The sequence below is a fragment of the Phascolarctos cinereus genome, unplaced genomic scaffold (genome assembly GCF_003287225.1).
Source record: "Phascolarctos cinereus isolate Bilbo 61053 unplaced genomic scaffold, phaCin_HiC Scaffold_4;HRSCAF=312, whole genome shotgun sequence".
In the NCBI taxonomy this organism is placed as follows: domain Eukaryota; kingdom Metazoa; phylum Chordata; class Mammalia; order Diprotodontia; family Phascolarctidae; genus Phascolarctos; species Phascolarctos cinereus.
Window position 1 is genome coordinate 709455626 of NW_027555847.1, and position 27415 is coordinate 709483040.

Consider the following 27415-nt stretch of genomic DNA (forward strand, 5'->3'; position numbering starts at 1 on the left):
CAAAAAAGAAAGAAAGAAAAAAAAACAAATGATAGCCAAAACTATAGGGGCAGGCAAGTGGCAAAGCAGATAGAACTCCAGCCTTGGAGTCAGAAAGACCTGAATTCAAATCTGGCCTCAGACACTTGATACTAGCTGTGTGACCCTAGGCAAGTCACTTAACCCGGATTGCCTCACCAAAAAGAAAAAAAAAAGCTTCCTGAATGAACCCAGTTCTGCTAGCATCAGAGAGTGACCCAAGAGTGATTCTCAGCCCTAAGGCTTTTGGGTCCTCTCTGTATTCAAGGCAAGTTCGTTAAGGAGATAGAGCAAGGAAGAGCAGGTGATCCCTGAGGAGCCCCTCTCTCAATCCAAGTCACACAGAAGAATCACAACCACAGAACACCACCATTTTCAAATAATTTATTAGGAATTTAAAACTGAAAAATCTTGGAAAGAGGGTTACAGATGTGGAGAGAACAGATACCAGAGAGTGGTAAATTTACTGGTTTCAAAACACCACTTAACATCTTTAAAAAAACCAGGAATGAGTCATAGAACAGAGTTCCGGCCCCAGCCCCAAGCCCTAATGAGGAGAGGGGAACAAAGAGGGCGGGGAGGGGTAGGGAAGGATGGGGAGGGGGGAGGTAGAACCACTCAGGGGCTCCCCTCAGACGTGTAGAAAATCAAAAATAAAAACCAATAAAATGTAGCTTCTCTTTTATTAGGAAATATTCTTTTTTAAAAAAAAGACATACAGCCGCGCGTCTCAGTAACAAAGATTATTGCTTTGTGTTCTCAGCACTAACAGGTTAAGCACCTCACACTGATAATGAACTCTCCAAAGGTAGTTGGGGAATGCTTGGTGGGGGTAGGGGTACATGGGACACCCCTAGCCTTGGACCTGTCCAACCTCCCTGGGGTGGGAGTTGGGGTGGGGGAGGGAGCAACAGTTAATTAAGCCTCTATCCTCACACCCCAGTCAGGTCTTTGGTTCACAGAAATCTAGACCCTAAATCCACCTCCCTGGTTGAGGTGCTGGAGTGGGCACCAGGGCAGAGAGGGAGTTGGGGGGTGGGGAAGGCCCACAGGGCTGCCAAGGGGCTCCGACCATGACCTTGGGGAGAATGGCCACGCGGCCTGTCCAGGTGGGAGGCTGCTGTGAAAGAATGTGGGGGATCCCTGAGAAGCCCTTTGCTTGCCCTGGAGTCACCCACCCATACCCCTTCCAACACCCACCTCCCCACAGTGAGCCCAGGGCAGGAAACATGAGGGTCCAGCCTATTGAGGGGTTGAGGGTGGGGGAAGGCCCTTTGGAGAGTTAATTCCTTTCAAATGTGGGAAGCTCCCCCTCCCTTCCATCCAAAGTTGGGGCTTGGGGCAGGGGTGGGGAATGGGTAGCCCATAGGACTCCCCCTGAGCTCCAGGGTGAGAGAGAGGGTACCTTCCTTTCCCAGTCCAAGTGGAGGCCCTAACAAAAATCTTACAGTAACCATGTGGGGAGGGGGTTCACAGAGGGGCCCGCTGAGTGGGGTGAGGTGAGGCCCCCTCCCCCACCCTGGCAAGGAATACGGAGAGGGGTGGGTGGGGAGGGGAGGGCTTCACCTCATAGTATTTACAATATCATACAGGAGACGGACATCTCCAGGGCTTCACCTGACTCCACAGCCCAGCCCTGCTCGGCCAGAGCCTGGGCTGCCACAGACCAAAATATACACTTGTTCTCTCGTCGGGTGTGGGGCCCCTTGGCCCCCCACCCTGCAGCCCGGAGCTTCACATTCACAAACCAAGAAACAGTTTAAAAATGTTTCTCTCTCTCTCTTCCTCTCTCTCTCTCTCTCTCTCTCTCTCTCTCTCTCTCTCTTCTCTCTCTCTCTCTCTCTCTTTTTTTTTGGGGGGGTCAAAAAAAAAAAGAAAAAGACAAAAGGAAAGAAAGAGATCAGAATTAAAAAACAAAACAATAAAACAAAGTCGGGGAGGGGGGAGGCATGGGTCCCCACACATCTCCCCGCCATCATCCTAGCTAAACACAAGCACGTGAGCCATTTCAGGAGACCTACACGATGGGGCGAAGAGAAGGGAAGGAAAGGGGCGCAAACCCAATGGGAGAAAACCAGGAGGCTACCATCTACTCCAAAATAAATAGAAGCCGAGGGTTGGCAAAGGGAGGGGGGGAGGTTAGTAAGGGCAGTGAGATGATGTCACTGGGGTGGGCTGGGAGGCAGAGGGGGAGGAGGGAGCGGGGTGGGGCAGGCGGGGAGCCTGACAGCCTGCAGGCAGTGTGCAGCTTGGCAAGGGGATGGGGTGATGGGCCGAGCCTCCTTCCCCTTTCCCCTTTGGCTGGGCAGGTCCGAGCTCACTGTCCTCAGGCAGCTGCCGATGAGGGCTCTGGAAGATTTCAACAAGAGAATGGAGAAAGGAGAGCCAGTTACACCCCAACTCCTCAATGGCGTCTCTCCAACCCACAGCCTTTTCCTACCCTCCTTTCTTGGGGCACAGTCCCCTCTTCTCGGAATAGCAACAAGTTCCTTAGCCTGTTCTTTGTAGCCCCTGAATTCGAGGTCCTAGACTATCCAGGGTGATGGGCCTCTGTGCCGCAGTACTGAAATTTATCGGATGTAAAGCCTAGAAATAGCTACAGGAACATAATACCTCAGGCACGACTCAATTTATCTTAATTGCTTCTGGCATGATATGTTCACACCAGGATTTATAATGCTGAACGGCGTTCTCTGCCTCTGGTGTCCAAATGATCAGCTATGGCTCTGAGATGATCCACACCTTTCTCTTTTTCCCCCACATTTTTATCCTCCAGCCCTCCGATCTTTCCCCACGAGCAGCCTTTAGTTGCGCTCCCTGTTCTGGCGATAACTAGCTTGTACGACTTTGGGCGAATCAACTGGCCCTGATCCATAACTTTTCCTTTTTTTAATCTGTAAAATAAAAGTGCTTATTGATTTAGTGATTTGAAGTCTGCAAAAGGCTTCACATATATAAGATCACCTGAACCTCAACCCTAGGAGACAAGGTTTTATTGTCCCCAGTTGACAGATGAAGAAACTGAGGCTCAGAGAGGTGACTCCCAACAGCTAATCTCAGTCAGGATTTGAACCCAGGCTCCAAGACCAGCCCTCTATCCCCTAGGGCACGTGATCTCTGAGAGTTGAAAGGAGGGGGAGAGAATCTGACCCACCCTCCTCCTTTTACAAAAGGGAACAAAAGCCCAGACAGGAGGCCACTTGCCCATGGACACACAGAGCTAGATGGCTCAGGGACTTGGGAGTCAGGAAGACCTGAGTTCAAATTCTACCTCATTTACCAGCCATGTGACTCTGAGCACTGTCTGCCTCAGCTTTCTCCTCTGTAAAATGGACTTTGGCAAATGGGAAAAGGACCCACATGTACAAAAATATTCATAGCAGCTCTTTTTGTGGTGGCAAAGAATTGGAAATTGAGAGGATGCCCATCCATTGGGGAATGGCCGAGCAAGTGGTGGTATATGAATGTAATGGAATCCTATTGTGCTATAAGAAATGATGAACAGGCTGACTTCAGAAAAACCTGGGAAGACGTATATGGTCTGATGCTGTGTGAAGTGAGAAGAACCAAGAGGACTTTGTACACAATAACAGCCACGTTATGCAATGACTAATATTGTTAAACTGAACCCTTCTCAGCATTACAAGGATCAAAGACATCTCCAGAGTCCTCGGGATGTTAAATGCTGTCCACATCCAAAGAAAGAACTATGGAAGTCGAATCGCTATCACTTATTTTTACCTTCTGTTGAGTTTTGTTTCATCTTTCTGAGGGTTCCTCCTGTTGGTTTTAATTTTTACTTACAACTTCACTAACGTGAAAATATGTTTAATGGGAATGTAAATGTAAAGCCTATATCAAGATTGTGCACCGTCTTGGGGAGGGTGGGGGGAGGAAAGGGGAGAAAATTTTTCAACTCAAAAGCATATGGAAGTGATTGTTGATAAATCAAAATAAATTAATAAAAAATTTTTTAAAGACCTAAAAAAATAAAATAAAACAAAATGGACTTTGGGTTTCCTTCCAGCTCCCAATGGATACTCTTGTGATCAGAACCTAATCTGGTTCAAGATCCAAAGGTCTTTGCATTCCACCATCCTCCCCATTTCATCTCCCTCCCCCCAAACATCCTCTGAACAGGAATCAATAACTTCAAGTTAGATGGAGAAATATTAGAAAGAGATGCCATGAAGCATGCATGACACTCTCCACATCTCTGGGCCTCCCCCTGCTCCTTTCCCAGGCCCTATTCCTTTACCCTGACTCCCCTCCCCGACTCCATGTCTCTTCACAGGTTTCTTACCTCCTGCCTCCTTGATCCCCTGACTCAGTGGTACCCATTGGTGAAGGCTGTTGCAATCAAGGGACCCTAAAAGAGGAATCCAAAATCCCAAATTCAACAGACTGAGAAAGTTAGATAAGAATATCCCAGGATACCCCTTTCCTGGGACACCACTTCATTAATAAGATTAATTTCTTTTTTCTCCTTTTTTTAGGGGGAGTAGAGGGGAGATGTTTCATTACTCTCTTTTTTGTACTCTATATCCCTTCCCAAAGACTCCCCTGCCTCCTACCCTAGTAATAGGCAATGAGGAAAAACAACTCAACACAACCAATAGGGTATCAAAGGTATTGCCTCCCCCAAAGAGCATGACCTAACCTTATTGAATTCCCAGTCCTTTCTGTTCTTGACCATGGGGTTCCCCCTTTTCCATTCAATTCAAGTGGGGTCCCACTCCCCAGAGCCCCCAATAACATTATGGGAAACTAGAAGCCAGGTCAGACTACTCACCCCAAGGCTGTGGCCAAAGCCAGTGCTGGGGGCAGGGCTGGCGGCGCTGATGTAACTGCTGACCCCAGAATCCTGGTTGGCTGCCCCATAGAGCTCGGCCATGGGGCCGGGACTCGTGGTGCCCAGGAAGCCCCCCGTACGGCTCGGTGTCGAACCTGGAGGGGGAGCCAGCACCCAGGGGTGAGATCCTGGCAACCCAGAGAAAAGAGCCCGACAGGCTAGCCCCTTCCCCAACACACCACGCCTGCCCACCGCCCACTTCTCCCAGAGGAGAGGTGGGCCCCAGACCCAACCCACAGCAAGTCAATGGGATTAATGCCTCTGTGCCTCCCGAGAGTGGGAAGGAAAACACCTCCCCGCCTCCCCAAGAGAGGACTACACCTCTCTTTTTCCCTTTTTATATCCCTAGCAGTTAGCACAGTGCACTGCATACAGTAAGCGCTTAATACATGCTTCATTCATTCATTCATTCATTCATTCATTCATTCACTCATCCCCTACACCCAAAGTTGGTCTCACCTGTCCCTCGCACAACAGCGGCTGCTGCGGCTGCGGCGGCCATCGGTCCGTAAGCGGTGAGCGGGATAGCTGAAAGAAAAGACACCAGTCCCTCAGACCGCTCTTCTTCCACAGGACATCCCCCCTCCACAGACCCACGAAACTTAGTCCCTGTCCCGGCAGGGTACTGGGCAGCTGCCCAGGCCCTCCCTGGGGAAGAGCAGAAACAGAAGGAGCAGCCAGATGGTGGAGGGAAAGAGAGAAGCCCCACAGTCGACACTGGAAGGGGTCGTAGGGAAGAACGGGCCCGAGGCCATCTCTGCTCCCAGAGAGGAGTCTCCATCCTTCTTCCAGAGTGGGGAAGAGGCATCACTGAAGCCCCTAAAGAGGGGCTGAAGGCAGGTGATCTCTCCACTGCATCTTTTACTAGTCCTGCCCAGCTGACATCTCACCACCTCCAAGAAGCCTGCCATGGTCACCCTAGCCCAGTAACCTCTCTCCCCTTCCTCTATGGTAGCTAAGTGGTGCAGTGGAGAGAGTCAGGAAGAGCTGAGTTCAAATTCTGTCTTGGGCACTTACTAGCTGTGTGACCCTGGACAAGTCACTTACCCATCTTTGGCCTCAGTTTCCTCAACTGTAAAATGGGGATAATAATGCCACCTACCTCCTAGGGTTGTTGTAAGGACCAAATGAGATGACATTTGTAAAGTAGTCAGCACAGTGCCTGGTATACAGTAAGTGCTTAATAAGTGCTTGTTCTCTTCAGGTGCTCCCCTATAACTCCCCTGGTGCTGTATGATTCCTATGCTGCATATACCGAGTCCTGCCCTAACGGTTTTCCGTGGGCTTAACTAGACTGTAAGCTGCTCGAGGGCAGGCCTGTGTCTTTTAATTCACAGACCCTCAGAGCTGGAAGGGACCTAGGAGGTCATCGGGGAAGACAGTAGGGTAGAATGGAAAGAACACTGGATTTGGAGTGAGAGGGTATGGCTCCTGATCCCACACTCTGTCACTGGCTACCTGCAGGTACCTGCGCAAGTCACCACCTCCCTGCGACTCAGTTTCCTTATCCGTAAAGTGATGGCGGTTGTGCTAGATTCTTTTTAATGGTCAGCCTGGCCTTAGCGCTGCCACCCTAGTCTGACCCCTGCCCAACTGAGAAATACCTGAACTTTTCTATATTCCCTAGGGCACCCGGTGAAGGGCGGGGCATAGTGCCTTATGCACAGTAGGTGTTCTATAAATATAGTAATGATACATAAATGTTAGTTAATTAAAATAAATATTAATAATAAGTACATTACATAAATAGGTTTTGGATGAATGGTTTGAACCTCGGATTTTAATTTTTCCTCTGGGAATAACATGGTACCGGGGGAAGGGACATATGTATTTATATAGCACCTAGTACATCCAGGCACCGTACCAAGTGTTTTTACACATGTTATCTCATTTGGATCTGGGACCACAGGAACCAGGTTCACTCTGCCACTTACTGCATGTGGGACCACAGGCAAGTCATGGAAGCTTTCTGAGCCTCAGTTTCTTCATCTGTAAAATGGGTGTGTGTGTGTGTGTGTGTGTGTGTGTTAAACCTCCATCCCTGCTCTGGACCTAGGATCCTAAGAGAAAGCCACCCCCTGGCTTGAGCCTGGGGGCTGCCCAGCCTTGACTGAGGCACAAACGCCCTCTACTGCCCAAGCCTGCCCACTGCAGCTTCTAACCATACCACACTGCATGAGCCGTCATGGCAATGATAACTCCCATGTTGAATGGGGTACATCCTCGGCAGGGTGTGGTACAACTTTGTGCCTCTTCCAGTCCCAGCTGCCACTTCTAATGATAACTGGCACGCATACAGATGCTTATACATCTGCCTCATTGGACCCTCACAGCAAGCCTCCGATTCTAACCCTAAAGGGCATTACAAGTACCTATGATGACCCCCATTTTACAGATGAGGAAACTGAGGCAGGCAGAGGTAAGCGGTTTCCCCAGGGTCACACAGCTAGTGTCTGCAGTAAGATTTGAACTCAGGGGTCTTTCTGAGATGCAGAGATCCAGCACTCTATCCGCTGGCTCAATGACTGCTAACGTGCCTGGGAGTGTCAGAGGTGGGGTTCAAACTCAGGTCTTCCTGTCTCTTTCCTAGTATACTGACTTCTTCCCTGTCACCTACAAACCTACTCACATCTTCCCATCCTTAGAAAACCCTCAACTTGATCAGTGCTAGCTATTGTCATCTATCTCTCCTCCTTTTTGTGCCTAAACCCTTGGAGAAAGCCATCTAACCCTAGGTCTGTGCCTCCACTTCCTCTCTCATTCTTTTTTTTAAGTGACTTGCCCAGGGTCATATAGCTAGTCAACATCTGAGGCCACATTTGAACTCAGATAACTCCTGACTGCAAGGCTGGTGCTCCATCTATTGTGCCTAGCTGTGGCCCCTCTCATTCTGTCCCAAACCCTTTGTGGTTTGGCTACTGGCCTCATTGTTCAACTGCAGCTACCCTCTCCCAAGTTACTCAGGACCTCTTTATTGCCAGACCAAAAGATCTCTTCTCCATCCTCCTCGTTCTTGACCTGCGCAGCCTCTGACAATGCAGATCACCTTTTCCAAGACGCTCTCTCCTCTCCAGGTTCTGGTGATTCTACTTTCTCCTGTTTCTTTTCCCATCAGTTGACCTGAGGCTCCTTCTCGGTCTCCTTTGCTGGTTCTTCCTTCAGCTCATGGAGGCAGGCAGAGGTCACCTCAGCTCTGTGCTGGGACCTCTTCTCTTCTCTCTCTGCATTTCTTCATTTGGTGGTCTGATGAGCTTCCGTGGATTCAATTATCAGCTCAATGGCTGATAATAATAAGATTGTATTTCTATAGCTTTGCATATAATTTGCATGTAGTATGCAAAGTACAAATATACATATATTACACATTTGCATGTAGTATATAGAGGACATTATCTCATTTGCTTCTCACAACTGTCCTGGAATGTAGGTGCTATTATTATCACCCCCATTTTACTGAGGAGGAAATTGAGGCAAATAGAAGTTAAGTGACTTTCCCAGGGCCACTAGTCACTTGCCACACAGCTAGTATTTCAGGCAGGATTTGAACTCAGATCATCCTGACTCCTCAGTCTATTCCTCTATCCACCATACCACCTACCTGCCACATATCCAGTATACTGTTATATCTTGTCATTTCTGCTTTCATAACATCTCTCCTATATCTCATTGCTCGACTCACACAGCCACCACTTTGGTTTAAGCACTAGTCTTCTTTCACCTGAACTAATCAATAGTCTTTTATTAGGTCTCCTTGCCTCCAGTTTCTCCCCGCTTCAATCCATTCTCCACTCAGCTGCCAAGGTGATTTTTTTTTCCAAGCTAAGTTTACACCCTTCCTCAAGGGCCGCCTCTGGCTCCCTGTTATATCCAGCTGAAATGTAACTCCTCTGATTGGCATGTAAAGCTCTATAACTTGGCCCCCTCTGACCTTTCCAGGTTTTGTATTCTATCTTCCTTTTACCTGCTCTCCCATCCACCTCCTCAGGCCCTCTCTCTGTTCCTCGATTAGGACACTCCTATCTCCCATTTCTTTGCCTTGGCATTCACTGACTATCTCCCATGTCTGGGATTCTTGCCCTCCTCACCTCTGCCCCTTAGCTTCTGGCAAGACTCAACTCAAATCTCACCTCCTACAGGCCCTTCTACCTCCTCTGTTGTTTTCATGTCATCTCCCCCTTTAGACCTCAAGCTCCTTGGGGAAGGGGCCATTTTGGGGCCTTTCTTTGTATCTCTAGTGTTTAGCATTCGCTCACTTATTATTTCAACAAACATTCATTAAGCACCTACCATGTGCCCGGGCACTTAGTAAGCACTTAACCAATGCTTGTTACCTCATTGACTGACCGCTGCTATGAGATAGGCCCAACACTCAGGCCATTGGCCTCTGCTTCCAGGCATACTCATGTACAAGGTTTTTCAAACCCAGCCGGTTCAGGCTCTGGGGAGGGTGGCGTACACACAGAGCTTGGTCGAGTTTGCTCAGAGTGGGTATTCATTCATTCCTTTGTAACGCCAGTCACTTCTCTTTCATGCCTTCTCATCTTATGGGATGTTCTTTCCGGTCTTTCTACAAATCCTTCATCCTGCATTCACCCAATGGGCCCAAGGTCTTCTTTTGGTTCTTCCAATAGCTTGGCGGTGCTGGAATACTAATTGAATGATCCATCCCTTGTCTTCTCCTGTCTTTGTAACCACTTCCCCTAAGGTCTTGGACATACTGGACATTTAATAAATGTCTGCTCAATTGAATTAGACACCTACCTGGCCAAATTCCTTTTTCCAATAGCACACACCTTCCATGAGAGCGAGGATCTCTCTCACAGTACCTTCTTATGAGCTAGTCTTCATGGCTAACTCCCTGCCACCTAATTATAGCCACCATGTGTTTTCCCAAAGCACTTTGGGTGGCCTGTAATTTTGACTCATGGATCAGATTTAGAGCTAGACAGTAAGTACTTCAGCATCAGAAGATGAGTGTTAAAGAGATAGGCTTTTGCTGCAGTGAGAAGCTGAGGATCAGTGAAAATACCAGGCAGTTTCCCCGAAGTGATTTAATCTACCCTTCCTCCTAATCATATCTGGGCTCTCAATTCACTGTCCCTCTCAAAGTGCCTGTCCTTATCATTCAGGTTGATGGACTAAGGTTTGAGGGACTGCCCGTTCACTTGCACACCAGGACAAGAAAAAAAAATGTTTTTCTTCTACTTTGTTTTTCCTATGTGTATGGCTAGATCAATGAATTTCGTCCACTTGTAGGGTTAGTACAATGTCAACTACAAATAGAAGTATTTACTGTCTTTTTTTTCCTGTTCAGTCATTTTTCAGTCGTGACCAACTCTTCATGACCCCATTTGGGATTTTCTTGACAGAGATACTAGAGTGGTATGCCATTTCCTTCTCCAACTCATTGTACAGATGAGGAAACTGAGGCAAAGAGGGTTAAGTGATTTGCCCAGGGTCATATAGCTACTAAGTGTCTGAGGCTGGATTTGAACACAGGAAGATGAGTCTTTCTGGCTACAAGGCTAGTGCTCTGTCCATTCACCACCTAGATCCCCTTAGAGTCTTAGGGAACAAGGATTTCATCTGGGCTCTATGCAGGACATCTTCCACGACACTGGTAAACACTTTAGGTGGCCGTATCTGTTTTATGCCTTGACTGATGTTAACACCTAGTGGGTTAAGGAACAAAGTTAACTTCATAGTTGCCTCTGTCTTAGAATCTTGCCTGAAGAGCCTACATTTTGTTCTAGTGAATTACATCCTTCTTTAAAAACCAATAAACAATAGACAGTGTGAGCAACAGTGTGGCTGTGTAGATCAAGAGTGCCTCGGAATCATGAAGACCTGGGTTCAGGTCCTACCGCTGACACGGACTGGCGAGGTGACCTTCAGTAAATTAGCTAGCCTCAAAGGGTGCACTCTCAAAGACTATCAACTGTACAGCAGTTGCTAATTTGCATCAGTTGAGTTTCCTACACTATTGAAATCCCATCACAAAAATAAATGACACGAGAGGGATCTTGCTTTCTATATCTTTTGGTCAATCATATGACTTTAAAGATGTGGTCTTTGGGAGTGCCCTGGAGTCAGGAGGACCTGAGTTCAAATCTGGCCTCAGACACTTGACATTTACTAGCGGTGTGACCCTGGGCAAGTCACTTAACCCCACTGCCTAGCCAAAAAACGACAAAAAAAAAAGATGTGGTCTTTGGAAGGAAATCACCTGTGAAAACTTGTCTGTCCCTGTGTCTCTGACTCTTATCTTCATCAAGGATGCCTCCTACATGTCACATAGACCACAGAATTTTTCTAAAGGTGAGAAGGCAGACATTATGGGTCAAAAGTTACTGGCGTCTTCTCAAGGATCTTTTTTTTTTTGGTTGGTGGGGGAGGGAATGAGTAAAAGCACCAGCCATAATTTCTTTGTAGAACACAGTCTGAAAAATCAGTGGCTTAGGAGACAGTCCCTTGAAATGACAATGACTTCTTTCAATAAACTACCATTATGCCTTCCCTGTGATGGAAAAGCAGGGAATACCACCAAAGACCACAACTAGGCGACATTCAGACTCCCCTTGGGGTGCTTCACTGCCAACCCAAACAGGGCTGTGTTCTGATTCTAGAAGGGGAAGGTTCTGTTCACTTGGTCCCTCTGCTCCTCATTCCTCACCTTCATACTTCTCTTTTCCCCTCACCATCCACTTTTTTTTAGATGCTACTTTGCTTAGGTGCCCTGCTGACCCCAAAGCCTGGAAGAATCCAGCTGTGGAAGAAAGGTCTCATCTCAAAGCAGCAGCCACACGCACAAGCTTCACACAGGGCCAGGTTCTAGGGGACTAGAGCTTTGTGGGGTAAGAGGATGGGTAGGGACATAGATGGAGCAGGGAAATCACTTGAATTCTATCTAGCCCTGGACATACATACATACACACACACACACACACACACACACACACACACACACACACACCCCTTCCTGGCTCTCCTTACCTCCCAGATCTCTAGGGTAGGGATAAAGTCCCAAGGTTTTCTGCTTACAATGCTCAAGGTGGAGTAATGAGATTTAAAAATCTTAAATTCCCATTACCTGCCCTTTCTAACGGGGACTGACCCTATCCCTACAAAGCTAGGATCTGCATATAGTAAATCCAATGTTTTTCCTTGGAGAAAAGCTGGATACTTTCCACAGGCTGACTCACTTTTGGGGACTATCTGTTCTTTTGCTTCTGGGTAGTGTCTGTTATACTAGGGGTTGGAGTGGAGTGGGGGAGGGGAGTGCTCTTCCCCACTCAGATACTATTGGGTCAAGTAGATAAGGTCGGTCTCATTGCCCCTGCAATGGTCCCTGGGTTCCTTTCTCTCTCCCCATCCAGCCTGTGAGGTGTAGGAAATCCAAGGGACTGACCTGTGAGCTCAGGGAGGACGGGGGCGCTCGGGAGAGGGGTCCGCTCTACACGGAATTCTAAAAGGAAATGTACAAAACAACTTAGGAAGGTGGAGCGGCCCTTGGGGCAGGGCCCGGCAGAGACACACACAAGGACATTCACAACAGCAAGACCAGTCCATGCACAGTGTCCAGAAGCCTAGGCAGGGGAAGACTGCCCTGAGGCAGGTAAGGGAGAAGAAAAGAGACTGAGAGAACCAGAGATGAGCACAGAGTTGCCACCTGCCCCCAGGACATAGTATAGATTTCAATACCCTAAGCTGAGGATCTCACTGGCCTTCAGTGAGGGAAGAATCAGCTGAACATGTCTAGGGCCAACAGCTCAGGAATGAATAGTTACTGTCCCCTCCGTCTTGGGGGAAGGAACCAAAGGAGATGAATGGTGAAGTGGAGTTTACAAATTTGTTCTTAATATATTCCAGCTCTAGGTCCAATGTCCTGCTTTGGGGGAGGTGGCAACCCTGAATACATAAGACCAGGATGCAGGGGCACCATGCAGGGTCACCACCACCCCTAGCATCCCAACCCAAGGGACCTTCTTACCCCAATGGAAGACAGGGGTGTCCTTCCTCAGATATACTCTTCCTATCAAGTCCCCAACAAGTAGGTCCCCAAACCATGCACCCCTTATAATCCATCCAAGCCACCCTACCCTGGGGGATGGAGGGGGAGTTAACCTGAGCAAGGCAGCTGGGACATGCTGGTAGAGGGCAGAAGGGTTGCCAAGTGGGACTTACCAGGGAACTGGTAGGTATAGCCAGGTGCAATGCCCGTGTAACTCCGGCTGGCGTAGGTTGCAGCTTGGAAACCTGGATAACCTGCAGGTAAATCAGGCTAGATCAGCCCCTCCATAGCCCAGCAGAGTCCACTCATTGCTAGATCTGAGCTACCCAGGCCCAGCCCAAGGAGCGGAAACAGCATCACAGAATCTCTGAGTAGGAGACGAGATCTCAGAGATTATGTAGTCCAAGCCATATACCTGACTCTCTAGTGGTGGGATCTTGAGAGAAGAGGAATCCACTACTTCCTAAGACCTTGAAGAAGGGACCACATCCTCATTCCATTTAGGGCTACCTCTAACCGTAAGGAAGTTTTCCTTTTATCAAACCAAAATTGCCCATTGTTTCTGCCCTCTGGGGCCAAACTAATCCATCTTCTCAGGACACTTACAGACAAATGGGATGTTGCCTCCACCTCTGAATATTCCTTTCCCCAACGCATCCTCACACACAGAGAACCATGCTGGGGGCCTCCCTCCTTGGACACTCTAGCTTAATGATGTCTTTCATAAAAATTAGAATATTCAGACCTGAGCACAAGGCTCCAAACGTGGTCTGACTAGGGCAGCCTATATGAAGAAGGGATGCTTCTGAGCCCTTGGAGCAAGGACTCCACCCACACATGGGCTCCTGGCTAAAGGGAAGACTTGCCCAGGGTCACACAGCTAGTAAGTGTCTGAGGCCAGATTTGAACTCAGGAAGATGAGTCTTCTTGGCTCTAGGCCCAGCGCTCTATGCACTATGGCGCCATCTAGCAGCCCATCAACAACAATAACGTCATAGATCAACTTTATATGGTCAAAGGTATAGTGCTTTCTGTGATAACGGTCATATTTGTGTGGGATGGTAATTTGTATTTTATTATCTTATGAAAGACAGTGAGTTTCTGATGTATAATTCTAGCTACCAGGTCATGTCTTATTACCTAGGATATTATATTGTCTCATTTGATACTGGGAGGTAGAAGATATTATTAGCTCCATTTTACAGATGAGGAAACAGAGAGACATAAAGGGCAAGTGACTTGCCCAGGATCACACAGGCTTTGAACTCAGGTCTTCCTTACTCCAGCTCCAGCACTCTATCCACTGAGTCACCTTTGAAGCCTGAAATAATGTGTTGTATATTCCTTGCATAATCTGCATTAATTTTTCAATGGTTAATTAATAATAATTATGATGATAGTAATAATTAATAATAACTAACATTTATATAGAGGAAGCTAATTGACATAGTGGATAGAGTGCTGGGCCTGGAGTCCAGAAGACTTCTCTTCCTGAGTTCAAATCTGACCTCAGACACTTACTGGCTGGGTGACCTTGGGCAAATCACTTCACCTGGTTTGCCTTGGTTTCCTCTTCTGTAAAATGAGCTGGAGAAGGAATGGCAAATCACTCCAACATCTCTCTGCCAAAAAAACCCCCAATGGGCTCATGGAGAGTCCAACGTGACTGAAATGAGCAGGCAACCTTTATATAGCACTCCAAGGTTTGTAAAATGCTTTGTATCTGTTATCCAATTTGTTTCTCCTTCCTCCAGAAGATGGTGGAGAAGGAGAATTCATAAGATCACAAAGGGAGAGCTGAGAGGGATCTTAGAAGCCCTCCAGGCCAATCTCCTGATTTTACAGATGAAGAGACTGAGGCCCAGGGATAGTAAATGACTTAGGACCATAGATTTAGAGCTGGAAGGACCCCAGTGGCCATCTAGTCCAACCCACTCATTTTACAGATGAGGAAACTGAGGCAGAAGGAAGCTAAGTGACTTACTGGAGGTCACATAGGTAGTTTGAGGAGCTGGGATTCCAATCAGCTTTTTAAAAATATTCAACAGATAATTGCTCCCTGGAAAAGTCACTCTCCCACTATCCTTTTCTGTTTAATATTCAGAGGACTATTTCAAGGGTCAATACCACAGCTGCTTTTTGTAATTTAATGGAAATGTTGGGATTAGGAGACCCCAGCTGCCTCCACTCCCTTTTTCTGCAGATCCTGGGGTGAGCTGGCCTCAGCCTCTAATCTTGGAAATGATTTCTTCCAGACAAGTGGCCAACTCTTCTTCCCTCCTGGTTTTCTGGTTAAGGTAGTAGAGTAGGGGCTGGGAATGGGGGGTGCTCTTCAATCACTCCCTGAGCCTCCCTCAGTTTCCTATCTGTAAAATGAGTGGGTTTGTCTAGACCATCCCAGCTCTAATTCTATGATCCTGTGCCTCTTTTTAGCCTCAAGAACCTCGTCTGTAACATAAGCAGTTAGACTTGGTGATTCCCAAGGTCTCTGCCTTTATTTTATGATTTTGTGATTCCATGACTCAGGTCCAGTAACACACCTGGGATAATAAGCATTCACGTCTTTCTGACACTTGAAGGCTTAGGGAATGCTTTTCCCTGAAAACAACTCTGTGAGGTAGGCAGCATGAGTATCATCAGCCCCATTTTACAGATGAGAAAACCAAGGCCCAGCAGCAGGAAGTGCAAGGGCCAGGATCCAAATTCAAATCCAGATTTCTCCTAACTCAAGTCCATCACTTTCTTTTCATCAGAGTGCGCTCTACTACAAGAAAGCTCTTTTGTGACTAGGAAGGAAGGTACTCCTATCCTCTGCCCTAACCCAGTCTCTTGCACATAGTAGGTGCTTAATAAATGCTAGTGGATTGGTCTTGTATCTTTGATCCAAGCCCAGTCCCTTGCACATAGTAGGCGCTTAATAAATGCTAGTGGATTGGTCTTGTATCTTTGATCCAAGCCCAGTCCCTTGCATATAGTAAGTGCTTAATAAATGCTAGTGGATTGGTCTTGTATCTTTGATCCAAGCCTAGTCCCTTGCACATAGTAGGTGCTTAATAAATGCTAGTGGATTGGCTCTGTATCCTTGGCCCTAGCCTAGTCCCTTGCACATAGTAGGTGCTTAATAAATGCCAGTGGCTTGGGTTTTTGGTATCCTCAGCGTCTAGCACAGTGCCTGGCACATAGTAGGTATTTAGTTAATACATGCTGATTATCTTTGCATCCCCAGACCCTAGCACACATGAAATGCTTGCTGATTGACCTATTGCTTCTCCAGGGTCTTGACAGGACCAAAGCAGACACCAAACCCAGGAATCCTGGGCTCTTGAGTCAAGCAATTGTGCTGGACTCTCTCCTAGGAAAGGAAAGCCGTGAATAGGGCTGGTCCTATTCCCCAAACCTGGGGCTCCACCAGAGAAGGGGCAATTCTCTTCCCGATAGAACCCTCACAATGAAGAGGGAACAGGTGGATTGGACTGCAGCTCTTAAGATGACCAGCAGAGGGCAGCACTGGCCCTACCCTCCAGAAGACCATCTAGCAGCTGCTCCAGCAACATTAACTGGCTGCTGGCTGCTCTTACCCTAATGCATGATGGAAAGGGGGAGGCGACTGAGCTCCAGGTTAGACCCTGGCAGCTTCTGGGGAAAGGAACTGGGGTGTAGAGGAAAGAACTCTGGATCTGTAGCCATGATACTTGGGTTCAAATCCCCACTGTCACCTGCCTGTGTAACCTTAAACAAGTCACATACCCTCTCTGGATCTCAGTATACTCCCCGTGTCAATCAAATGAGGTGCCTGACCTGATGGTCCTGGAGATGCCTCTCCAGCTCCAAACCCTCTGATCTCATGAAATCCCCTCCAAACCTCTTCCCACCCGGAATTCAGGGAAGAATTAAATTTACATAATTTGTAAGTAAAATTTAAATAAATTTATATACTTACCCAACATGCCAATGCCCAGCATAAAAGCATCCATCCCATAGGGCATGACCCGGGACCTCCCCCTGGCAGATCCTGTAGGCGACATCACCTCCTTTGGCTGGGCTTTCTTACATTCTACCTGTAATGAGAAACTCAGTCTTCTCTCCCAACGCTTGGAACCCCCATTTCTCTGTGGGCTCTACTTCCCACCACTGACCTCAAGGGCTACCTCTTACTTTGGCTAATGGAATTCTCTTCCTATCACATAATACCACCACCCCTACAGCTCCTCAAACCCTGTTCCTTCATACGAAGGTCAAGACTTGGATCTGAGACCTATAAGGACTTTCTATGTCTCTAAAGTTTTGGCCCCAAGTGTGGCTGGGCCCTTGTCCCTGTTCTGACCCTCTGGTGCTTCCGGAGTGAGTGTTCTTTCAGAAGAAGGGCTCCTGGTAGCTCCCACCCCTCCCACCCCCAAGTCAACTTACCATCTTGTTGTTGATCTCATGGAAGTGAATCTCACAGACTTTCTCCACGATGTCCTCACTCTCAAATGTGACAAACCCAAACCCTAGAAGGGAGGAGAGACCCCCAGGCCCAGGGGGTGAGACTAAGGTCAGAGCCAACATCCAGAGAAAGTGGGTATAGACTCAGGATAGCCAGGATGTCAGCAGAGTAACAACCTGACCGGCGTGTTCTAAAGCCTCAATACAAAAAAAAAATGAATGAATGAATGAATGAATGAACAAATGGAAAAGCATTTACTAAATACTATGTCCCAAGTCCCGTGTTAAGGGTTAGGAACAGAAATACAGAAAGCAAGGCAGACCCTTCTAATGCAGCACTATGCTGATTGACTGCTTCTCCAGTATCTTGCCGGGACCAAAGCAGGAACCAAACCCGAGACTCCTGGGCTTTGGGGGAAAATTGGGGGAAGACAATATAGAGGGAAAAGTGTTGGCCAAAGATGGAGGCGTGTTTTGGGCTGGAAAGTGACAGAGCTGGAAAAATTTAAAAAGAAAAAAAGACTAAAACCACACATCTCATCTTGTGGATTTTACTCTCACTATTATCACAGACTTAGAAAGGGCCCCAGAAGCCATCTAAACCCAGCAAGGAAGGGAGGGCTCCCCTCAGAAATACCTCCAAGAAGTAGGATCCATCCTTGGATTAAAAAGCCCTACCTTCTTCAAGAAGCTTTTTCCAAAAAATAAAGGTGTCTTCCTTCTGAAATTACCTCTGGAATGCTGTCTCCCCCCATTAGAATTTAAGCTTCTTGAGGGTAGGGTTGGTTCTGCCTTTCTTTGTATCTCCAGTACTTATCACCATGTCTGGCATATATTAATAGATTAATAAATGTTCACCTCCAGGGATGGGGAACTCACTACTTCTCAAAGCAATCTATTTCTATTTTTGGGTTGAGTATAGAAAATACCCACCCTGCTCTGTTCACTCCCCAAAATTCTCCCCTCCCAGGAATCAGGCTGGAATACAGCCAGCCTGGGCACCTTTCTCAAGCGACCTTCTCAAAGTGGCTCTGATGGTATTCCTAAGAAAGCAAGGTCCCTGGGGAAAGAGAAGCCCAGCCCCAGCTGCCAAAAGGGTTCAGAGGTGGTGAGAGTGAATCCAGACCGGTAAGTCATTGGAGGGGAGGAGTGGAGTCAGTCTGTCCCTGGGTCTGCCTGTCCCTGGGCTCAGATTACCAGGGACAAGTTAAGGCCCACACAGCCTCACAGGCTGGAGCCACGCTGGGGTCCAACAGCAGGGCCTGCCCCCCTCGGGTATCTGCAAGCGCTTGAAAGTTTCTAGCACAGGAAACCGGCCGGACAAAAGCCCTCTGTGCTGGCAGGCACGGGGAGAGGATGCAGATCCTGAGGGGTAGGATGTCAGGAGCAGAGATGAAAAGGCAGCTGTGACCTGGAGGCCCCTGCCGATGACCACGGCAGGGAAGGGTGGGGGGGCCTGACCCTAGGCCCGGGCGGGGGGGGGGGGGAAGGGGTCGGGCCTTACCTCGGTGTCGATTGGTGGTTTTGTCAAACATTAGCATGGCATCATCCACCTGGAAGACACAGGAGCCCTTGAATCCAGCCCCGCCCCCCAGCCCCTTCCCCAGTCACCACTACTCCCGTCCTTTTATCCTTGAGCATTTCAGATGGGTGTTTGCTACCTGGGCCTGGAGGACTGGCTACAAGGTGGGGCGCGCGCGCGTGCACACACACACACACACACACACACACACACACACACACACACACTCATTTCTCTACTTCACCTCCATTCAACCCACAGCTCAGGGGCTCAGGGACATTGAAAGAGAGAGCCAGAGAGGGGCCCCTGGGAGCCGAGAGGAGAAGGGGGGGTGGGGAAGAGAGGGCCTCATCCTTTGTAGCCGAAGGCTGGGAAGGCTGGCAGCCCACTCCAGCTAGACTCTGTTAGCAGGATACTTTTTTCTAATTGAGGTTTCCTCTTTGCTAGAGGCAGTAATTAGGGCAACTCCAGTGCAGGGATGAGGCTTCTGCCTCCCACTGAATAGGGTGGGGGGAGGGAAAGAAAGGAGGGGGGAGGGGAAGAGTCCACACTATCCGTCCCGGCCCCAGGCTTCCATCAATAGCACCCGCCTTCCCAAGTCACCCCAAGGCAAGGCTTCTTAACCTACGATCTGTGGGGGAAATATTTGGATAACTATTTCAATAAAATTGGTTTCCCTTGTAATCGTTTGTATTTTATTTTATGCATTTAAAACCATTATTCTGAGAAGGGGTCCCTGGGCTTCCCCCGACTACAAAAAGGGGGCCCACAGCATTCATAAAATGTTAACAATCCCTGCATCTCTTTCTATAACAAGGAGGTTATTTGCTCTGGCAGCCAGCTTTAGATTTCCTCCTTCCTGGAGCCTCAACCTCATCTGTCATATCCCCCTGCCCCTGCCCCACTTAGCATCTCTTTTGCCTCCTTGCCAACGTCAAACACCAAACACCATACAGAGATGAAGCTCGTCAGAGTCACCCCAGGAAAGCCCGAGCAATACTGTGACCCCTCCCCATTCCCTGGGGGCAGGGGAGTCCCCATCTCCCCTTCCTTCACCAGGGGCTCACCAGTAACCCTCTCACATGCCCACTTCTTTTTCTCAAGGGTCCTGTAGCCTTTCCACACAGGTATTTTCCCCCCTCCCCTCACATACACAATAGGGAATTCCACGAACACTACCCAGCCTTAGTCACAGACAGTTAATCAATCAATCCATCCATCAATCCATATTTATGAAGCCTGCTACTGTGTTAGACACTAGCAATACGACGACATAAATGAAACCGTTCCCATCTGGCCCCCAGCACTCCCTTCCCTCTATAGATAACACCCAGTGCTTTCCTCAGATTTGCCAGACACACCCACAAAGGGGACCCCCTCTTCTCCAGGAAATGCAGCAACAACCCAAGCTGCAGACACACTGGATCAGCTATGTTCTCCCCCACGGCACCATCTTGTGGTCTGACCCCAACCAGCCAGGGAGTCAGACTGGAGGTCTGAACAAGAATCACTTTTAAAATTTGAGAGGGCCCTCAGAGTAACCTTGCCCAATCCCCTCGGTCCTACAGAGGAAGGAACTGAGACCCAGAAACAGGTGGTGACTTCCCTAAGGTTATCCAGCCAGTCAGTGGCAGAGACTAACTCCCCCCCCAAAAAAAAGAACTCAGTGCTCTCGACGGCTTGGTGGTCAGTGGAGTTCTTGCCTGATTGGAATTATGAATCACAGAATTTCAAAACTGGAAAAACCTAGATCATATAGTCCAACCCTGCCCATTTTTACAGATGAGGAAACTGAGGCACATAGCTAGTAGGTGGGAGAACCAGGATTCAAATCCCAAACTCCCTGCCAGGCCCCCTGGGTCCAAAGGGAGCTCCTGATTAGACCTTGGTTGGATTAGATGATTTCTGAAGTTATTTCCAAATAGGAAGGATTGATAATTTTGTTTCTCCAAGTATTCAACACTGCTGTTGTCTGATCAACACTACTGCCCACTCTCTCTTTTCTCTGTCTTTCTCTCTGGTCAGTCTCAGTATTGGGGAGATAACAATAGCTACTACCTAGGCTCTGATCTCAAGATTATCGCTAATTTGGGGAAGGCCAAGTACAAAAATAGATGATTAGAGGAAGAACAACCCTCTTATTTTAATTCAATTCATTCAGCAAGCATTTAAGAACACAGTAACACAGGTACTAGGGGCTAGGGCTGGGTAGAGGAATGAAGTCTGTGGGCACGTGGAGCTTCATTTTTGTTGGTGAGGAATTTGAGACCCTTGAGATAGAAGGGACTTGCCCAGTGTCCTACCCCAGGAGTGAAACTAAGATTCTAACTCAGGTCTTGGCAATGGGGTTAAGTGACTTGCCCAGGGTTACACAGCTAGTAAGTGTCAAATGTCTGAGGCCACATTTGAACTCAGGTCCTCCTGACTCCAGGGCCGGAGCTCCACCTACGGGGCCACCTAACTGCCCCTAACTGAGGTCTTCTGTCTCCAAATTTAGTGGTCTTTGCATGTCCACTTCTTTGCAAATCCCCAAAGGCCAAGGGGTCTTCGGGCTCTCCCACTAAACCAGCACATGGCCCAAGCAACCTTAACTCCCTCTCTTCCCCCACCTCAGTAATAGCCCCATTTTGGAGTGATAAAGAGCCTGGGTTCTTAGCCCTTCTCTGCTACCACCTGTACAACCTGGGGAAATCCTGCTTGATCTGAAGGTGGAGCATGTTTACCTCTGTTATTCTGGGCAAGTCACCGCTCTGGGCCTCCTCTATAAGTGAAGAGTTTGGACCAGATGACCTCCGAGAGACCTTCCAGTTCTAAATCTCTCATCCTATAATCTCTCTCTTGCCTCAGTTTCTTCCTCTGTCAGAGAGGTAGAGCTCCCTTTCAGCACTTAGGGGATGATCCTCGGTTCCTTCTTCCAAGAGTGGCAGAGGCAGGCTCGGACCCCACCCAGCCCCAGCCCTTGGCGGGAGGGAGGGATGAAGGGAGGTGGGGGGGCGGGGTTCAGGGGGAAGTAGCCAGGTCAGTCGGGTGGCTTGGGGCCCAGGTCGAATTCCAAAGCCTCCCTGGCCCCTGTTTCCCCCCCCCTTCCCCCCAGTCTCCTCCCTCCCTCCCAGCAGGCCAGGCGAGGGGAGGCCAGCGGGGGCTTCCAATGGGCTTCCAAGGCAGTGTCCTTAATAGGCTTTGGTCTCCATGGGAACCAGGGGGGCAGGAGGGGGAGGGGAGGCTGGTGCGCGCGGCTGACCAGTGAGAGCCGCCAAGTTCGGCGGGCCCCGGGGCCACTAAGCAAGATTGGCAGGCGTCGCCCGCTGACCATTGTTTCCCCTGCGGCGGCCGCGGGCCCCTCGCTCCCGGCCGGTCCCCCTCCCTCCCCACCCCCTCCGCTGGGCCCTTGGCATTCCGGGCTGTCCCCCTGCTCCCCGGCAGCCTATTCTCCCCGGCTCCCCCGGCCTCCCCGGGCCGGTTTCACATGCCAACGCCGATTTAGGTCCGAACAAAAGAGCCTGCCGCTGACGGCTTCTCTTGGGGCCCGGTTGTCATGGTAACCCCGGCCCCGGGGGCAGGCGGCCTCCAATCACAGCTGCTGGATCAGATTAGCGTGAGCTCTAATGCTCAGCGCACAGACACAAAGACACCCCGCTGCAGGCGGCCCGAGGAGGAGCCCCGAGCCTGGCCAGCCAGCCCGAGGAGGAGCCCCGAGCCTGGCCAGCCAGCCCGGGGAGGCCCTGGAGGCCCCGCCCCCGCCGGACCCGAGAGGTGGGGCCACCCCCGGGGCTGGGCTCCCCGGGGAGACCAAGCCCACGCCACGCCAAGCCCACATGAAGCCCTGCCGCATGTCCGTCCTTCCTGCCTTCCTACCTGCCCACCTACCTATCTGCTTGCCTGCTTGTCTGCCTCACCCACCCACCTGGGGCCCTGTCTATAGGGACCGAGCTGGCTCACTGGCTCCTAGCACGTTAGGGCTGCAAGGGAGCTCCCGCCCGTAGAACGTTGGCAGAAAGAACGTTCGAATTTAAAACGTTCAGACATGCCCGGTTAGCGCCGAGGCCAGGGCTTTTAGAATGCCCAGACACACAATGGGAGCGCGAGGAAGGCCCCTTAGAATGTTCGGACACAAAGGACCTTAGCATGTAGAATGAGGGACCACCGAATGTTGGCACTAGAAAGACCCTAGAATACAGAATGTCGGGGCACCGACTAAGGAGACTGTAGAATGTCGATCCTTTTCAGAAAAGGCCATGAACATCAGCGCAGAAAGGATCTCAGTCCATACAAAGTGAGGACCTAGGAGGCCTCCGCTGAAAAAGAGCTCTAGGCTAGAGACGATTACGTCGGCCCTAAGGAGGAACCTTAGAACATTGACAGTTTGACACGCTATCAGAGCTAGAAGGGACTTTGGACTCTGGAATGTCGGTGTTAGAAGGACATTTAGAGATTCAGTCCAGCCACCTCATTTGACAGATCAAGAAACTGAGGCCTAGAGAAAGGAGCTGACTTTTCCAAGTTCCCTACCCTCAAACTTTTGCTTTAAGGGGACTTCCTTCTGCTGCCCTTTCCCTGAAAAGTCTCCTTTAGGGGATTTTAGGAGGCTGAAAAACTGTAACATAGTCCAAGTGCTAATCTCGATTATCTCCTTCTTGCCCTATTTAGATATACACCAAAAAGTATTCAGGCACAAGCCTGAAATATCAATTAGCTCTATTCACATCCTGTTCATGCAGGTAATGGAGTGTCCATATCCTGTCCTCCCAATGTTCTGCACTCCCTGCGACCCTTTCCCAAGCCTATGGCCTGGGGGTGGTATAAGCCAGAGTTAGGAAACCTTAAGAGTCTGATCTCCAAGTAGCCTATGTTTCCTCCTGCTATGCTATAAACACACACATATATGAATGCACTCACTCACTCTTATGCACGTATTCAGATTTAAGGTGAATTAAATTTAAATTCAACAGGGAAGAATTTCCCAGCAACCTTTGAGATAACTGGAGATCCTTCACGGGGCTGGGGAATCAGTGTTTTGGGACAGATTAGGAATCAAAGGTGCCTTTTAGAGAGCCAGGTCAGGGGACAGTTCACCACCCTTCCTGACTGAGTGGGTGGAAGAGGGCAGAGTACTTAGTAGAGTTATCATCACTAGGAAAGGGGTGTATGTGTGTGTGTGTGTGTGTGTGTGTATGTGTTTGGGGGGTGGTGGTGAAAGGCACAACTAGCTGCCTGCAGCCCTGGACAGGTGCAAACTCCCAGGAAGGAAAGGAATAACCACACTGAACCAGCCACAAGGCAAAAGCATAAGACCACCCCCAGGAGAAGGTAAACAAGAAAAAACCATCAAGGAAGGTCCAGGAATGGGGACAGCTATTGTATGACATCCTCTCCCCTGGGAGATGGCCAGAGTCAGAGGCACAAAGAAGCTGGCCCAGATCCCGAAGGGGCCCCTGCCCCTGGGAGGGGGGGTGACAGGGATGAATACCTAGACCCTGACTGGGGACTTTTCCATCCCTGTTTCTAACAGAAATAATATTAACATGGCAGAGGTCTCACTTACCAATCAGCTTAACAAACAAATATTTCTTGAGCACCTATCATATGTTGGGTATCTCAACCATAATCTCCATTCCCCTGGATGGCTAATGAGGGTCTGCTACCTTTAGCTCTGAACCCCCTCCTCTACCCCCAAGGACAAAGCCCAAGCATTCAGACCCACCTTCCCAAACTGCTCAAAATATTGCTTCACATCTTCCACCGTGGTGTTCACCGACAGCCCCCCTACAAAGATCTTCTTGGTCCGAGTCACCATCTGTTAGGGGGAGGGGACAGGGAAGTGGGCATCTGAGTACTCCAGCCCCGAACCAGCAGCAGGGGTCGGCTCCCCTGCAGGGACAGCAGCTGACATTCAATACATGGTCCCAGGCCACAGCATGCACCCTTGAGATGCCTCCCCCAAAACAAAACCCCACTCCAGACCAGCTGCATATTCCAGTAGGCCTGCAGAACTCAATTCTTTCTTCCTTTCCTGTACCTGCCTAAGAAACCAACCTCTGCTGCTTTGCTCTCACTGGCTTCCCTCCCGGCTCCCAATACAATCTCTGCATCCTCACTTCTCCCCTTTTCTGTGTTCCTATAGAAGCCCAGTCCTGGAGGCTGCACCCCGAAGGTGGGGTCCACAGAGGCCTGACCCAGGGGATGGGGTCTGTGCCAAGGTCTGCTGGGAAATTCTGAAATAGGGATATCCTCATACCTCCCACTGCCCCTTCAGGGGAGGTCAAGACCCACAGCATCACCTCACAACCAAACTCTCCCACATTTCTCTCAGCTACCAACCTCTGGCAGCTCCTCAGCCTCAGCCCTGCTTTGGGAAGAACACATGGTCCTAATTACTCCAGGCGCGCATGGCTAATCCAAGAAGGTTCCCGGCCAGCCCTAACTCTAAAGCACCTTCTGTCACTGAACTGCTTAATGGAATTAACCCAGTTCTGACCATGTGCTTGCTTCCTGGTGTGGCTAACTTGAGATACCTACTCAGTAACTGTTTTCAGTTCCAGGGCCTGCTCCCCTCCCAGACCAGTCCCCTGCCTGCCTCCATACACTTTCTCCCTTTTTCCCTCTCTGTTTTCAGTGCTCAGCCTTCCATGCAGGCTCTCAAGGTGAACTGCCTTAATGCAGACCCCCAGTACAAAAAAAGGGAGAAACTGATGTTTCCAGAGAGAGTGTGACTTGCTCCTAGGCCACACAAAGAACTGCTAGTAAATATCTATATATACACATACAGATACATACATATAGATACACACACATAGATAAAATTGGCCTCAAATTCAATGATCTTAGCTCAATTACTATGATGAGGCCTCTGGTCTCTAAACCCACAAGTGGTGCTAAGACTAGAAGTTCCAGACAGGCTTGGGGGTCCTAGGAAAGGGAGGGATGATAGCAGGGCATGGATGAATGGGTATGGGGGGTTGGGGGTGCTATTTCTTAATTTAAAAAAGTTTTCAAAATAATTTTCCACAAAACATTAACCATTAATGCAATCAATTAATAGCTTGCTTCCAAATTATTGACATTTAAACAATGGGGGGAAAAATCAACCCATAATATGTCTTAACTACTTTGGAATCCCTCCTTTCTAAATTCCCCATGAAGATGCTTTGTGTATTCATGCTTATTCGATTTTTCTTCCTCTATGAGTGAAGATTTCAAGGTTCTGTACTTGACTGAGAGGCCAGAATGCCACATTTCCATTCCCAACCTCAACCAAGACAGAAGATTATAGCTTCACTGACTCAGAAATCAGGTTTTTTCCCCTTGAACCCATCCCCTAATTCAGAACAATTCCCCAGAGGCACAGTGAATGAGGACACCTGGGAACCAGGCCAGATCCACCTGCATTGAAAGGTAATAGGTGACTAGGTGTCTGGGACCCAGAGAGGGTGGGATTCATTACTAGGCTTCTGGCCACTCTTCTGTTCCATTCCTTTCTCCTCTCTTAAGCCCTAACCAGAAAAATCAGTGGCAGTGAGCAGGGCCTCTCCAATGCCCTGCAGCTGAGAAAGCTTAGACTTGGGGTTCAATTTAGTCATACCTTTGTCTGCTAGTAACACCAAACATAAAACCCTCCAACCGCCAAAGTTACCTTGTATCTGCCTCCCTTCTTATAATAAAAGTTCTTGAAAGCAAGGAAGGTTTTGATTTTTCCTTTAGATCCCTAGCACCTAGCAGGTGCTTAACACATGCTCGTTCACTGACTGATCCTATACCTCAGTTCCCCACAAAGTATGGGTTTCTTCCACCAATCGAGCAAAGGTGGTATTTGGCACAGGGCTAGGCTTTAGAGACACAAAACCAAAAATGAGTCCCTCCTCTAATCCCCAAGGAGCTTATTATAACTTCCTGGCACCAAATTCACCTGCAGCATCCCACCCATAGCCTCCCTGTTCATCCCTTCCATGTTTTCTCTGCTGCCACGTGGTCCACTCTGCTCCATCATCAGGGACCTAAGCTTAAAGGGTCATTGGTGAGAATTGGGGGAAGGCCTATTCTGAAGCCATAGAAAATATTCACTCCTAAGCTAAAGGACCATGGCCCCCTGTGCCAAGAACAGAAAGAAAATTCGTATGTAGGGGGGTGGGAGGGAGGGAAAGGGAGAGAATGGTGATCTCTAGTCACTGCATATTAGAGAGGAGGGAAGTGTTCAAAGTCATGGGCACAAACAACTTACCTTGGGCTGTGCTCGACGAGGGAATGCAACCTTGGGATCGATCTGAAACAGAATGGGAATATGAAGCATGCTTTAACTATAGGCCTCCAAGTAGACATGCAGTAGATACATACAGCCACATGTGCCCAATTCCACAAGCAATTATTAAGCACCTACGTGGCAGGGACTATCTCCCTTCGGGTTTTTTGTATTTCCAGTGACAAGTACACAGTGCTTTGCATGTGGTAGGCGTTGAAAAACACATCTGTCAATGAATGAACTATAAACCCTTTAAGAGGCAGCAAGTGGTTCAGTGGATAGAGTGATAGGCTCGAAGTCAAGAAGACCTAAGTCACGTAACCGATGTTTGCCTCAGTTTCCTCAACTGTAAAA

The 27415-nt window shown here is 48.9% G+C and overlaps 1 protein-coding gene across 4 annotated transcripts in view; it reads right to left on the reverse strand.

Annotated features, from left to right (window-relative positions):
• Positions 1 to 386: 386 nt before the first annotated feature.
• Positions 387 to 27415, reverse strand: part of MSI1 (musashi RNA binding protein 1) — a 31982-nt gene continuing 4953 nt past the window's right edge. The window contains exons 5-15 of one of the 4 annotated variants that reach the window (XM_021008029.2): positions 27044 to 27085; positions 24530 to 24622; positions 18811 to 18859; positions 17289 to 17371; positions 16822 to 16939; positions 13055 to 13135; positions 12279 to 12335; positions 5330 to 5398; positions 4811 to 4965; positions 4322 to 4387; positions 387 to 2367 (exon numbers count right to left, since the gene is read on the reverse strand). In XM_021008029.2, coding sequence (XP_020863688.1) covers positions 4346 to 4387; positions 4811 to 4965; positions 5330 to 5398; positions 12279 to 12335; positions 13055 to 13135; positions 16822 to 16939; positions 17289 to 17371; positions 18811 to 18859; positions 24530 to 24622; positions 27044 to 27085 — 789 coding nt within the window. In that variant the 3' untranslated portion in view covers positions 387 to 2367; positions 4322 to 4345. Of the gene's footprint in view, positions 2368 to 4321; positions 4388 to 4810; positions 4999 to 5329; positions 5399 to 12278; positions 12336 to 13054; positions 13136 to 16821; positions 16940 to 17288; positions 17372 to 18810; positions 18860 to 24529; positions 24623 to 27043; positions 27086 to 27415 lie in introns of all 4 variants that reach the window. The other 3 variants (XM_021008028.2, XM_021008031.2, XM_021008030.2) reach the window with 3 other exon arrangements.